We start from the raw sequence: 14183 nt of genomic DNA, 5'->3' as shown, positions 1-14183 counted from the left end.
TAGCGTCAGCTACTTATTGTGATCGTTTTGTCCGTCCGTCTGTCCGTCCGTCAGCAGGATATCTCCAGAACGAGTCAAGATAATCAAACGCGGTTTTCGCCATTGTGCTTCTAATTTTTAGTTCTCGGTCGAGTTCGAAAATGGGGTCCATCGGACCACCCCCCGCAGCGCCAGGGGGTGTGGTCCAAAATTAAATTCACGTTAATTTTCATATGGGGTATCATTTTAAAGGAAATTTCGCCACGAATTCAACGACGCCAATATTTTTGACCTTTGACCTCGTCGCCAAGGTCATGGGGTCAAAAAACACTTAATTTTCATATGGGGTATCATTTTAAAGGAAATTCCACCGCGAATTCAAAGACGTTAATATTTTTGACCTTATGACCATGAGGACGAGGTCAAAGGTCAAAAGATTCATAATTTTCATATGGGGTATCATTTTAAAGGAAATTCCACCACGAATTTGAAGACGTTAATATTTTGGACCTCATGACCTTGAGTACGAGGTCGAAGGTCAAAATATTCACAATGGTCATATGGGGTGTCATTTTAGAGGAAATTTTACTGCAATTTCAAGGACGTTAATATTTTTGACCTCATGACCGTTAGGACGGGGTCATATATACGGAAACGTTAAAGGAAACTTGAATCGGTCTGACGCTACTTATTTACATTCGTTTGGAGGGTTTATTGGAGCCTGAGAACCCTCCTCCCCCCTCTCGCGTTACGTAATTTATGGACGACCCAAAATGATGTGGGCTACTTTAAATACTGGACAGTACATAAGACCGTTGCGATTGTCAATTAAAAATTAAATTAAATGATGTCAATTAAAAAACCAGGTGAAAATCGATCGTGCTTGTCATTGAAGTTGCAGGAGTAGGTTGACATGTGCGTCAAACTATATCTTTTATCAATTGTATCACTGCAAAGTTGTCAAGACGATCAGGTTAATGATGTGCTCATAATATTCAAGAAACTGGAATAGTGAGATTTATATTGAGATATTTTCCAGTTGATTCCTATGTTTGCAAAATATAGGAATTTTGCAAAGGTATGTGATGTGCATGTGCATATGTAAATCCTATGTAGATGTACCACTTTGTACTGTTGACTGTAGTGATGATACTATATACATACATGCAATTAGTGCTTTTTCCCATAACCTTATATTCTAATATGCATATCCTCACTTGCACAACTCCCATCAATATACAGTAAAATATAGAGAAAAACTACCCTACTATTGTAATGAATGGTTTATGCACATGCATATATACATATTTAGGTACATACACATTTAATTACGCGATTATTGTATGGCTATTCATGATTCCGTCGTATTCTTTGTATCGAAAAGTTACGAAGGTTACAAAGATTTTGTAAGCGTCGTAAGATTTAGTCACTAAAAGTCACATCACTGAGCCTACGATTTTTATGAAGCTTGACCCCTTCTTACTTCTTCGTAAACTATTTTACGATACTAAGACAATTGTTAATACCCTCATTGTAAGTACACCAACTTATGTCGTATACACGTGTTAAAGTATAATATGTAAATATAATATATCTATAGGTATGCGTATAAATAAATACGTAAATAAAATACGGCGAATCAAGTCCGTTTTTCATCTGATGATGCTCATCGACCGGTTTTGATTTATAATCTTGCAGTCGGACATCGAATTTTTGCCATTTTTTGTTCCATTGTGGACAATAGTTACATATATAAGAATTATTCGTTCCAAGTCTTCACTTTAATCTTATCCTCTAGCCAAGGTTGATTTGATCTTCAAAGTTACTAAAAATGTCTCACCTTGTTAAGTTTGAGTCGAAATTTTGCAGTTTAGTTTTACTGTTTCTAGTATCTTTAACACTAGGAAATATTAATTGTACTACGTTTGAGCAAGACACAAATTTAACTCTGGAACAGAAGGAACTTTTGGATTTGGTAAAAAATTCTCATTTTGATTTATGCTTGACACTTGTACAAATATTTCATATGTTTACGATGTGACTTCAGTTCAGGTCAAGAGTGGCAGATCAACTACCGGAAGAATATATGAAAAAAGAAATTTACCTCATAAAATGGCTCAGAAGTATGCTAATCATATCAGATTTCGTTAATATCGTAATCCCCTCAGTTGTATGCATTTATTTGCATACATGTCATTAACTAACTGTGTCAAATTTCAGCAAGTAAATTCAAAATTGATTTGGCAGAGGAGAGATTATTTCGGGTGGGTGATCACAATAACTTTATTCAGTTTGGTTATTGTCTTTCAATTTATTAAAATTATCCCTATCAGAATTTGGAATGGAGGAAAGAGCAAGGAATGGATTCGATTCATTACGAAGACTGGTCAGACATGTGGAACGAGGATTGGCATTACTTTACCGAAGGGCGGGACAAGTTAGGACGACCATGTAATAAGATGATTACTTTTATTGAAGATTAATGTAGATCGAGTATAAATCAGTTACATTTATGGACTTATAGATTTGTTAATCGAAGTCAAAAATGCTGACACAAGGAAAGCAGTACTTCAAGGGAAAGCCCAGCGAATGCTTCGTTTTTTTGACAAAATGATGGACCAATTTTGCGGCTTGGTCAGAGAATCTGGAGAACGTTACGGAAATATGACTCGTGGCATTATTCTCACCAATCTTGAAGGATTTAACCCATTGCAACATGCATGTCTTCGATGTATGTACATACTTTATGCATTTGAAAATTACCATGTATTAAAATACACATGGGAAACCAGATCTGAGACGTGTGAGTTACATACATTTTTTTACAGGCATACCCTTTCTACTTCGCCCTGCAGTAGGATACGCAGATCACTTTCCAGAATGTGTCGATAAGTTGGTGTTCGTCAAATGTACGTAAATATGCAATATCAAATTAGACTCTTATTCTTACAAAATTAAATGTATGTACTTAATAATCGTTTTTCTTTTCATAGCACCCAAATCCGTTGAACAAGTTCTTGATCTCGGCCGACCATTTCTCCCAGAAGCAGACAGGAACATGATTCACATTTATGGCAGAAATAAGAAAGTGTGGACGGAAGGGCTGAGAAAGGATTTTGAAATAAATCAACTTCCAACAACGCTTGGTGGCACGAGGGTATTTAAAGGTTTGGGAAAAGATGTGCAGGACTTTTAATCAAAAATTCAGCTAACAAAAATAATGACGGTTACATATTTACTTACATATGTAAAATGTAGTTGTTAGTTGGATGAATAATAAACATTGGACTTATTTAGCATGTTATGGAATGTTAATTTTATCACGGAAATTTTTCTTATCGTCTTCGCATATTTTTCCTTATTTTTGCAATTCATTCATTTGTTACAAATATCCGCACGAATAAAATACGCTCATGAAAGCAGAAAAACTCATGATTGCCATGTCAGAAAGCTGTTCCAAGTTAAGAATATGTATCTGTGACTGTTGTTACTCTGTTATAAATATGTTATCTACTTTTGCCAATTTCATCTCTCCCATGGCCTCTTTCATATCGGTGATACAGGGAATTAAACACAAATGAATTGAATAATGGCGTTGTAACGACAATATGTGTATGGCAACTAAACAGTGAGAAATATGTATCAGTACACGCACTCATTGTCAGTGGTGAGTGTTGAGAAGTCACAATTTAAGCTTAGTACTCACGATGGACTTTACGCGCGGAAAACGACTTTTGCAGAAATTCTGCTCAATTTAAGCCCGAGTGGTACTCAGGTCTTCGCGTGAAACTTGTGCGGAATTTTCCGCGCGAGCAGTTTACGCTCAATGTAAGCTCAAAGTTTCCGTTAAATCGAGGCAATTCTTTCACGTGAAATGTGAGCGGAAAGTGACTCGCGGCCCTCTGAGTTCAAAATAAGAGGGCGGAGCAACCTCAAAATCTCAGTTTCAACTCAATGGCAAGGCGGTTAATTTAAAATGGGGCAAAATGAAACCTGTTTTTCAGCTCAAATGACCTGAGTACCTACGAGTGAAAATTGAGCGAAATATACGTGGAATAGTGGTATTTTCTGCCCGCTTACGAATTTCTCTCCAGCGAAAAATTTAACAGAATTTAAGCACGATGAAATTCCGCGTGAACATTCGTCCTGAGTACTAGGCTTTACTGAATAAAGGCAAAAATTATTTTCCTTATAGATAGTTATCTCGCTACATTACCCTTTTTGCCTCTGTAGACCAATTTATTTGAAATTCAAGACTGCAGAAGAAAAATCATATTAAAATCATATTGTTGTGATACTGTTTAATTTTAATATTCACAGCGAAACTGGAATCCTGAGATGCAATCGAGTCAACTATGACATGGTCTGACTTTGTCGCTCCCTTTATTTTTGCGTTTAGCAAATAAGGAATAAGGAAGAAATATTCAAGATCTTTATTAATGATTCAAATTACATACGTAATTAGTCGACTGGACAGTTGGATTAAAAATATGGCGTATTTGAATACAGCTAGGGCCTTCCCATCGATTTCATATTATTTACTCTGTCACAATAAATAATGGCATGTTTATTTAGCCGTCACTCAACTAATCCTAGGTCCAGTATTAGTTTAAAACTGTAATGAAATGGATACCAAAGTTATTTGTCAAGTTATCACGATACTTTTCTCTTTTTCGCTAGTTAGTCAAGTGGTCGGAGCTACTTTTGAGAATGACGTTACGTTAACTCTGGAACAAAAGAAAGTTTTGGACCAGGTATTTTTAATTCGCGAAGCACAACAATTTTTATATTCATACAAAAAAATGACATTCAAATTTTAGTTTCGGAATGATCTTGTTGGAAAATTACCTCACGCTTACATGGAGACAGAAATGTATCTCATAAAATGGCTGAGAAGTTAGTTAAATTATCTTTTCATGCCACTTTTAGATACTTATTTCACAAAGTTCATCATTCTCTTTCAGCCAGTAATTTCCAGATTAATTCCGCCAGGGAAAGATTATCCAAGGTTTCTTATTTTAAAAAAATATTTTAATTTTGGTACAGTTTTTTGTCTGACATATGTAAATAACTTCATTAGAATTTAAGGTGGCGAGTTGAGCAAAATATGGATAAAATACACACACAAGACTGGAGTGATATGTGGGATGCAGATTTTCATTACTTTACCGATGGTCGAGACAAATTAGGACGACCGTGTAAGATTGTAATTAATTATAATGAATAGATACATAAATACATATGTATTTGCCTAATAGTTAATTCCATTTAGACATGTTTGTGCCGATAGGACACGCAGACGCCAGGAAGATGGTCTTGCAAGGAAAAGGTAGCAGATTAAGTCGCTACGTGGACAAAGTTATGGATGAATTTTGCAACTTGGTCAGAGAATCTGGCGAAAAGTATAACACAACACGGGGGACTATTCTCTATGATATGAATGGATTTAATCCTTTGCAACATGCCTGTCTCCGATGTATGTTCATACATTTTTATTCATTTATGCATCCAAACATACGCATAGAATAGTTCAGTAGAATTATTTGTGCGTATCACCTGATTTGCATAAATCTCACTATCCCAGTTTTCTGCGATACGGGCTTTTCATGCTCAAATATAAACTCGCTAATGCGTCAAAATAAGTATGCAAATGAGGTGACACGCACAAATAACTCCACTGCATGTATCACTACCTATTTTCCTTAGGCATACCCTACATACTGAAAAATATCGTCGGTTACGACAATCACTTTCCAGAATGCGTGGATAAGGCGATATTTGTGAAAGGTATGTCTGAATCACAACTTTTACAAATTAAGATGAACAAGCAATTTGTATGCATATTTAGCACCTCCGTCATTGCATGGATTGATGGACATGGGAAAACCTTATATTCCTGAACAGTTTAAAAAGCATATATTCATTTACGGAAAGTCAAAGCAAGTGTGGATGAAAGCGTTGCGACAGGATTTTGACCTTACTGAACTCCCTCCAAGTTTGGGTGGGTCGAAAATCTTTGAAAGGATGAATGACGAGTAAACTTTCTTTGTGAATTGATTCGTAACCAGAAAATGTCACATTTTTCAAGTTTTTTTTACGAAATAATTTTATTTTGATAGACAAATGTCTATACACTATACATATTTATGTATATTATTAAAATCCTATTTTAATTATGTATGTCATTAATTATATCCTGCAAAGAAACAAGATCTTGCATCTATAAATGCATGAACAAATACTTACAAGACGTTGTAAGGAAATGTGCTAACTAATTGTAAGTTTTGTATAAATTTTGTTTATTTCCCACACTAATAATTAAAATCTTAGTGAGTGCAGTGTTTTCCTCTTGAATACAAAATTTACGTAATTATGAGTTTATGTATGTAAAACTATAAGGTGTAGACAAACAATAAAACTGATATTCATCTTCATCGTGGAATAACGGACCACTTATTGCAATTCCAATCCGGCTAAATTTTCTGTAATAAATTTATTGCCTCCGTCAAAGTTACTTTGTTAATCACGCATTCAATTTACATCACGGAAACGTATGCATGAAGATTATGCACTTTGTCATAATTTTAGGTATGTAAACATCAGTTTATGGGCTCTGGGTTAAGTTTGTCAAATGAATCTACATTATAAGCTGGAAATGTCTGTTGGCAACGGAACTGAAAGTAAATGTTCCGCAACGGAAGTGAAAGTAGAGAAAGTTGATTTTCGAATGGCGCGAAAATTCAAAATAAATTCAAAATTTAAAAATTAAGTCAGATTTTGGGGGTTGTCTGACGGTGGTTATCTGGGAGTGGCTGTCTGATGGTTATCTGGGAGTGGTTGTCTGATGGTGGTTATCTGGGAGTGGTTGTCTGACGGTTGTTATCTGGGAGTGGTTGTCTGATGGTTATCTGGGAATGGTTGTCTGATGGTTATCTGGGAGTGGTTGTCTGACAGTGGTTATCTGGGAGTGGTTGTCTGATGTTTATCTGGGAGTGGTTGTCTGATGGTTATCTGGGAGTGGTTGTCTGATGTTTATCAGGGAATAGTTGTCTGATGGTTATCTGGGGGGTTATCCGATGGTGGTTATCTGGGGGGGGGTTATCTGATGGTGGTTATCTGGGGGGTTATCCGATGCTGGTTAGCTGGGAGGTTATCCGATGGTGGTTATCTGGGGGGTTATCCGATGGTGGTTATCTGGGGGGTTATCTGATGGTGGTTATCTGGGGGGTTGTCCGATGGTGGTTATCTGGGGGGCTTATCCGATGGTGGTTATCTGGGGGGTTATCCGATGCTGGTTAGCTGGGAGGTTATCCGATGGTGGTTATCTGGGGGGTTATCCGATGGTGGTTATCTGGGGGGTTATCTGATGGTGGTTATCTGGGGGGTTGTCCGATGGTGGTTATCTGGGGGGCTTATCCGATGGTGGTTATCTGGGGGGTTATCCGATGGTGGTTATCTAGGATGGTAATCATGGGTGCTTATCTAACAGTTGATATATTGGTTGTCGTGACCACTTTACTTTAAAGTAAAGTAAAGTAAAGTAAAGTAAAGTAAAGTAAAGTGAAGTGGAAGTCAGATCAGGGTATGCAGGATTTACCACTTTACTTTAAAATAAAGTAAAGTTAAAGTGAAGTATAAGTCAGTCACGGGTATGCAGGATTAGTCACTTTAGTTTAAAGTATAGTTAAAGTAAAGTGGAAGTCAGTCACATTTATGGATGATTAGCCACTTTAGTTTAAAGTAAAGTAAAGTGAAGTGGAACTTGGTAACGGGTTGGTCACTTTAAAGTAAAGTTAAAGTGAAGTGGTACCAGTTATGTATACCCGTGGCTGACTTCTAATTCACTTCCAGGGCACTTCGTAGCTTGAAGTAGCCAAGACAACCTGTGGCAGAGCCCAAGATAACTACCATGAGACATTTAATTTTGTTTAATTCACTAATTTGAAGAGACATTTCATTTAGCTTATTTTGAATTTACGCGTCATTGGAAAGTATCTTTACTATCACTTTCGCTGAGGAACATTTACTTTTACTTCGTTGCCAGCAGACATTTGCAGCTAATAATTCTCGCTGGCCCGGCGGGAGACGGGCTTATTCGCTAGTACGGTATATTTTAGGCATCGTTTGAAATGAAACACAGTAAATTCCATTATTTAAATGACTGCTATATTATTAAAAATAATGCTTAATTATTTGTATGTATGAACATTTGTGCATATGAATAAATATGTAAATGTTTCAAGTCAGTCAGGTTGATTATTTTTGAAACTAAATTTTATTTATGGGGATATTCCAATTTGAAAATAATTTGGTTTGTTTAAAACAAGTTGTGATCACTCAATTTAAAGACCAAGAGCAGCAGCAATATCGATACGTCCGTGACCTGAAATTCACAAAATATTTTAAATAAATACTTAAGTCTTCAGAGGACATTATCCAGGCTCGCTGGAAGTTGTAAGTCAATTGTAGCAAATCTTACCGAAAGCTTGGTTGGGGAAATCTCCAGGTCCGGGAAGTCCGCAATTCCTGTCAGCACTGGAGACGGTTGGGTGGGCTGCGGAGGTGGAGAGGGCATCGAGGATCTCGTCGTATCCAAAGCTTGGGTTGGCGGACATGAGAAGAGCGATGGCTCCAGCGGTGTGGGGGGTGGCCTGTGATGACAAAATTATTAAACATTAGTCGATTCCTCTGAAACTAAAGTATTTAATGCAACTTACCATTGAAGTTCCGGACATGGTGACGTAGTTGTTGGCTCCAGTTCCGCAAGATACGATGTTGTTCCCTGGTGCGGAGACTTCTGGTTTGAGTGCTCCTGCTGCGTTGGGTCCTCGGGAGGAGAAGGTCGCCATGGCGTCGGTGTCAGTGGTGGCTCCGACGGAGATGAGGTTGGGCTGATCTCCAGGGGAGATGACGGACCTGCAGGAGGATCCTGAGTTTCCGATGGCGAAAACTGGAATGATATCAGCCGTTCGCCAGGCAGAGACAACCTGGTTGTACCATGGATCGTTACCACCACCGCCCCACGAGTTGGAGACGATGTTTGGTCTGGGGTTGGCGGTCAAGACCCATTGGGCGCAATTGATGAGGTTAGCCTCAGTTCCGGATCCTTGGTGGTTAAGTCCACGGCAGGCGACCCATTGGGCAGCTGGGGCGACACCAACACCGTTGGCACGTCCAAGAATGGTTCCAGTGCAGTGAGATCCGTGTCCTTGTTGGTCAGTTGGTCCAGCAGTGTTGTAGTACGGGTCGCTCCAGGCACCACCGTACGCGTCAGCGAGAGCAACGTGGCCAAGATTAACTCCGGTATCGATGATGCAAACGACGATGCCCTCACCTTGAGTACGAGCCCAGGCCTCTGGTGCCCTGATCTTCTCAACACCCCATTGCGCGGCTTGGCTAATGTTCTTTGACTCGACGATGACGGATGGGGTCATTCGGACGGTGACTTCCTTGCGGAGGGTGAAATCTCCGGGGGTGGCAGCCAAGGAGGCGAGAGTCTGGGAGGTCAAACCCTTGACGTGGATGATGTTGGATCCCCAGTAAGTCTGGGTCTCGAGGCCGAGGGAAGAAGCAACCTGGACGTAAGGGGCCTGTGCAGCGGAGGTGAGTCCTTGCAGGGAGGCGACGAGGGCGGACACCTTGGCGTCACCAGAGAGGGACAAGAGCGATGGGTTGGACTGGACTTGGTCGACGATTGCGGGAAGTGCAAGGATCGCCTCGGTGGAACCTTGTTGGATGGCCAGGCTGAGGGCTGGGTCGACAGTGCCGGCGGCGGCGACTGCCAGGGAGGCAGCGAGGACGAGAAGCAACTTCATGGTGGAGCTAATTGGAGATATTACTGGATTGGTCGTTCTGGAACGGTGTGAAGAAATGGGAACCTGGGAGAGCTTTTATACCAAAAGGGACCAATACAATGAGGTGAGGTGAAGATTAATTTGTGTAAAAGTAGAATATGCAGTGCTTCGATAAGCGCAGATAAGCCGTTTATCGTTGCCTGGTCAGTAGGGAAATTCCAGTTTTACAGAGTTATCAGTTATTGCAATTCGTTTGGTCTACTCTCCATTGATCAAGTCTGATCAAGGGGACACTTTAAACCCCAGACATGATTGAATACCAAAGATTAGTTGGCATTAGGTACACATTCACATGCATAGGATTCAATGAGGGTATTCATTATTTCTTCGTATCCTTAGGAGGGGAGCTTGCGAGGTTGATAATAACAGATCTTGGTGCCCTTTGGATATGTGGTAGGGACCCATGAGTGTACTAAAACCCTGAAGTAGTTTGACTCCATGGCCACATTTGCGCCCGCCACACCCACTCAAAAATGCCCAAAAAACGCTTTCACTCGAGTTTTCACTCACTCAAATCCACGTCAAAAATCCAATTTTACTCGGATTTTGAAATTTCTTTCACCATTACACTCCCAGATAGTTGCTTTCTTCAATCCAATATCAAACTCAATTTTATTGATGATTATTTCGCAAACATAATTTGTTTTGTTGATGACTACAACAATGCTCATTCAGAATTTTAAATTTTAAAAATACTAAAAATTTCGAAAAAATTGAGTTTGATATTGGATTGAAGAAAGCAACTATCTGGGAGTATAATGGTGAAAGAAATTTCAAAATCCGAGTAAAATTGGATTTTTGGCGTGGATTTGAGTGAGTGAAAACTGGGGTGAAAGCGTTTTTTGGACATTTTTGAGTGGGTGTGGCGGGCGCAAATGTGGCCATGGAGTCAAACTACTTCAGGGTTTTAGTACACTCATGGGTCCCTACCACATATCCAAAGGGCACCAATATCTGTTATTATCAACCTCGCAAGCTCCCCTCCTTAGTTTTCTTCGTATCGTAAAATAACTTACGACGCTTACGAGATTTTGTAAGCGTCGTAAGATTTTGTCATCGAAAATCACGTTACTACGCTTACGATTTTTACTAAACCTGACCCCTTGTTTTTTCTTCGTAAACTATTTTACGATACGATGGATACGAAGAAATAATGAATACCCTCAATATTTATTTACGCATTAGCTGATTCACGGGTTTTCCGATTATAAGTTGATTCGATAATACGGGATGATCTTCTTGTATGGCTATCGAGTTGCAATTATGAAGATATACAATTTACATAAGGTCAGATTTATGATGTATTAAATCGGGAATACCGTCCAATCATGGAAATTCCAAGGTAAATGATCAACTGGACCACAATTCGATTGAAATTAAAAAGCTAATTCCGTCAGATTAAGCGATCAGTAAACATAAATTTGGTCATGTTCTCATTCACTGTCAGATTATTAACTGAAGAATAGTTTCACAATGAATAATTGATCACCAGCAGAATATCGGTACGTGTGCAATTCTTTGACATGAAATGCATATATTTTGTATGTGTAGCACATATTAAATATGTTTTTAAACTTATTGCTGGAACTCGTTCAGAAAAAGTTTTATTGAAAAACTGGGAATTTATCTTTTAAATGGGTTTGTTTTAGATAAGTGCACATGCATTCAATACTAAGGTAATGGGATTGTTTGAATTAAATTAGTTTCGAAATTTGTCGCATGAGATTTACTTAATTATGAAAATATTTACAGCTAAGAAAAATACATCAGTAGAAAAATAAGAAAGCAAGAATATATGTACGCGAATTGTTTAATGCGTTTCTGTTTAGTTTATAGTTGATACACGTTCTTTCTTTTACAGGCAACAGAGTTAAAAATATTATCAAATTATGATTAATGTAAAAAGTTTGACAACACTACATATGTATGTACCTATGTACATACAAATGAATTTGTACGTTACACATGCATATCTATTATAAGTATGCAAACATGTTGCTTAAAAGTTATTCAAGTGTTACAAATAAGATTAACAGATGAATTTACGTAAAATCAGTTATCGTTAAATTAAGATAATATTATGCAAATTTAAACTATCCAGATTCGGATTTCGTTATGTTTTTCCGCAAAGTTTGCCAAGGTCAAAACACAGCTTCCTCGACCTAAAATTTAGCGATAAACCCACAAATTCACCAAAATGGTTTAAGTGCCAATTAACTAATATGTTTACCTGTACGTGTAACTTTATCCAGATAGATAACCACTCCATAACAATTTAATTATGATCATTTCGATAATACTTTTATTATAATTCAATTTGTACTTTCTATACATTTAAAATTAAGCTATTATTTCAATTTCGTTTACATATTTTGCTAATGTTGCTAATTTTCTTTTCAGACTACAACCTAATCGTCATATTCTTTTTCCATCCCTTTATAAATTTTTGTGCCTCCCAGACTTGGTGGGAGCTGGTCAAGATCAAAACCCTTCTTTAAAGCTTCCATCCACACTTTTTTATTTGTGCCATATACGAACATTCTTTTTCTCATTGCCTCCGTAAGAAGTGGTCTTCCAATGTCAAGCGCGACCTCAAATGAAGCGGGGGCTTAATGCGACAAATACATAAACCCAAATTAAAATGAAGAGCCAGTAATTTTGCAATAAATTCCGGGATATTTCTTACAATTTACAGATATCGCTTTGTCCACACATTCCGGAAAGTGGTCAAAATAACCAAATACATTTTTTATCACAAGTGGGATACCTGTTAAATTGGTATCATTATAATTACGTACATATCCTGGCTCCTTAGGTGACTATTGATATTTAGGTATTAAAAATTACATCGGATGCACACATGCTGCAGGGGATTGAATCCTTCCATATTCCCCAGAAGATGCCCACGCGTTACATTTCCATACTGTTCTCCTAACTTTTGCACCAGTCCGCACAAGTCGTCCATTATTTTGTCATGGTATATGGCACAATCTGTCACCTTTTCCTTGAAGTACTGCTTTCCTTGTGTCGTAATTTTTCATATCCATATATACGACTAAATAATTACGATATAATAGTTTACTTCTTAAATATATAGTAATAAATATAATTCAAATTTACACGGTCGTCCCATTTTGTCTCGGCCCTCAGTATAATATCGGAAATCATTGTCCCACATGTCACTCCAGTCTTCCGAGTGGATTGTGTCCATATTTTGTTCCTTTCTCCACTCTAGATTCTAGAAAATATATATTTATTTACAAATTCGGTATTGAAAATTCCTCTTATTGTATCGATCGTGCCTGAAGTAATCTCTCCTCGGCCAAATTTTTCTCAAAATTGGTGACTGTAAATAATCAGAATGGATATACATATGTATGTACGTATTTGCATATATGTATAAACTTAATAACTTGATATCAACCTCTTAGCCACTTGATTAAATATATTTCCGTCTTCATATAATCATGTGGCAGCCCGTCGATAACCCGGTTACGAAACTATAGTTAAATGCATGCATATACATAAAATATAAAATCTATGACAATAAAATATTATTTTTAATTACCGTTTCTGAATTACCTGATCCAGGATATTTTTCTGCTTTAAACCTAAACTAACATCTTCCTGAAAAGTTATTGCGTACTATAATGAATGTGAGATGGAATATCAAAAGATGAATTTTGCAGGAAGTAATTAATTTCATTTTTATGTACTCTATTATAAGACGTAAAATTTTGAAAATTTACATGAAAATTTAGGTGCTTAGAATGGTTTTTGAGTAAATTAATTTCAATTTTTATAATTCCAGACAAAACTAGACGACCCACACTGCCTTGACAATTGTGGTATGCATGGGGATTATCTTTGCCTCCAATACATATGCATACATTCATATATACAAATACATACAAATCTGAAGCAGTTGCATGCGTTGATTGCTATCAAATTTAACTACTGCTTCACGGAAAGTTAGAAAAATCTATAATATGTACCTGAATCTTCAATATATTATGTTGAGGATTCAGGTAGATTCATTCAGGTATGTAGATTACGTACAAATCTAGGACAATAAGTTTCAATTGAACAACTTATCTATTTGTTTCAATCGAGCCGTGGGAAATAAGATGAAAAAATCAAAGCCAACTCGATTTTATAGAAATACATACATACATACATACAGAAGTACACATGTATGCTCGTACAGCAGATGAATATATATACGTTTGCGTATGTACATATGAATATACCTATGTAGGAAATACTGAATTGATTATAGTTTTTAGATGCATGAGTCAGGTTGAAGATTACTTTTTCGTGTCTAGAAGTAATTGCGTCGTAAAATTTGAT

The 14183-nt window shown here is 37.5% G+C and overlaps 3 protein-coding genes and 1 non-coding gene across 6 annotated transcripts; 2 read left to right on the top strand and 2 right to left on the bottom strand.

Moving 5' to 3' along the window:
- Positions 1–1353: 1353 nt before the first annotated feature.
- Positions 1354–3292, top strand: LOC110863441 (SEC14-like protein 4). Its single transcript, XM_022112751.2, has 8 exons — positions 1354–1512; positions 1580–1954; positions 2027–2102; positions 2200–2243; positions 2313–2430; positions 2504–2710; positions 2808–2888; positions 2973–3292. The coding sequence occupies exons 2-8, from the start codon at positions 1811–1813 to the stop codon at positions 3173–3175; spliced, it is 873 nt and encodes a 290-aa protein (XP_021968443.1). The 5' UTR covers positions 1354–1512; positions 1580–1810; the 3' UTR covers positions 3176–3292.
- Positions 3293–4226: 934 nt separating this feature from the next.
- LOC118433423 (SEC14-like protein 4) lies at positions 4227–6413 on the top strand. The gene is made up of 7 exons (XM_035845348.1): positions 4227–4733; positions 4800–4875; positions 4944–4987; positions 5060–5177; positions 5252–5455; positions 5686–5766; positions 5828–6413. Exons 1-7 carry the CDS (start codon positions 4605–4607, stop codon positions 6016–6018), a joined length of 843 nt encoding a protein of 280 aa, XP_035701241.1. The 5' UTR covers positions 4227–4604; the 3' UTR covers positions 6019–6413.
- A 1818-nt stretch (positions 6414–8231) lies between these two features.
- On the bottom strand, positions 8232–9855 carry LOC110863677 (bacillopeptidase F). The gene is made up of 3 exons (XM_022113039.2): positions 8697–9855; positions 8459–8630; positions 8232–8362 (listed from the first exon to the last, which is right to left on the bottom strand). The coding sequence occupies exons 1-3, from the start codon at positions 9792–9794 to the stop codon at positions 8322–8324; spliced, it is 1311 nt and encodes a 436-aa protein (XP_021968731.1). The 5' UTR covers positions 9795–9855; the 3' UTR covers positions 8232–8321.
- Positions 9856–11441: 1586 nt separating this feature from the next.
- Positions 11442–13825, bottom strand: LOC110842218. 3 transcript variants are annotated; one of them, XR_004833234.1, is made up of 7 exons: positions 13416–13815; positions 13258–13333; positions 12954–13179; positions 12681–12888; positions 12520–12600; positions 12064–12441; positions 11442–11995 (listed from the first exon to the last, which is right to left on the bottom strand). It is a non-coding gene; the product is annotated as an uncharacterized LOC110842218 (transcript). The 3 variants fall into 3 exon arrangements; XR_004833233.1 differs by lacking the exon at positions 11442–11995 and having other exon boundaries at positions 12108–12441; positions 13402–13814; XR_004833235.1 differs by lacking the exon at positions 11442–11995 and having other exon boundaries at positions 12108–12441; positions 12954–13333; positions 13416–13825.
- Between the last annotated feature and the right edge of the window lie 358 nt (positions 13826–14183).

The sequence above is a fragment of the Folsomia candida genome, unplaced genomic scaffold (assembly GCF_002217175.1).
Source record: "Folsomia candida strain VU population unplaced genomic scaffold, ASM221717v1 Fcan01_Sc001, whole genome shotgun sequence".
Lineage (NCBI taxonomy): Eukaryota > Metazoa > Arthropoda > Collembola > Entomobryomorpha > Isotomidae > Folsomia > Folsomia candida.
The sequence above is the reverse complement of the archived record's forward strand: the minus strand, read 5'-3'. Positions and strand labels throughout refer to the sequence as shown.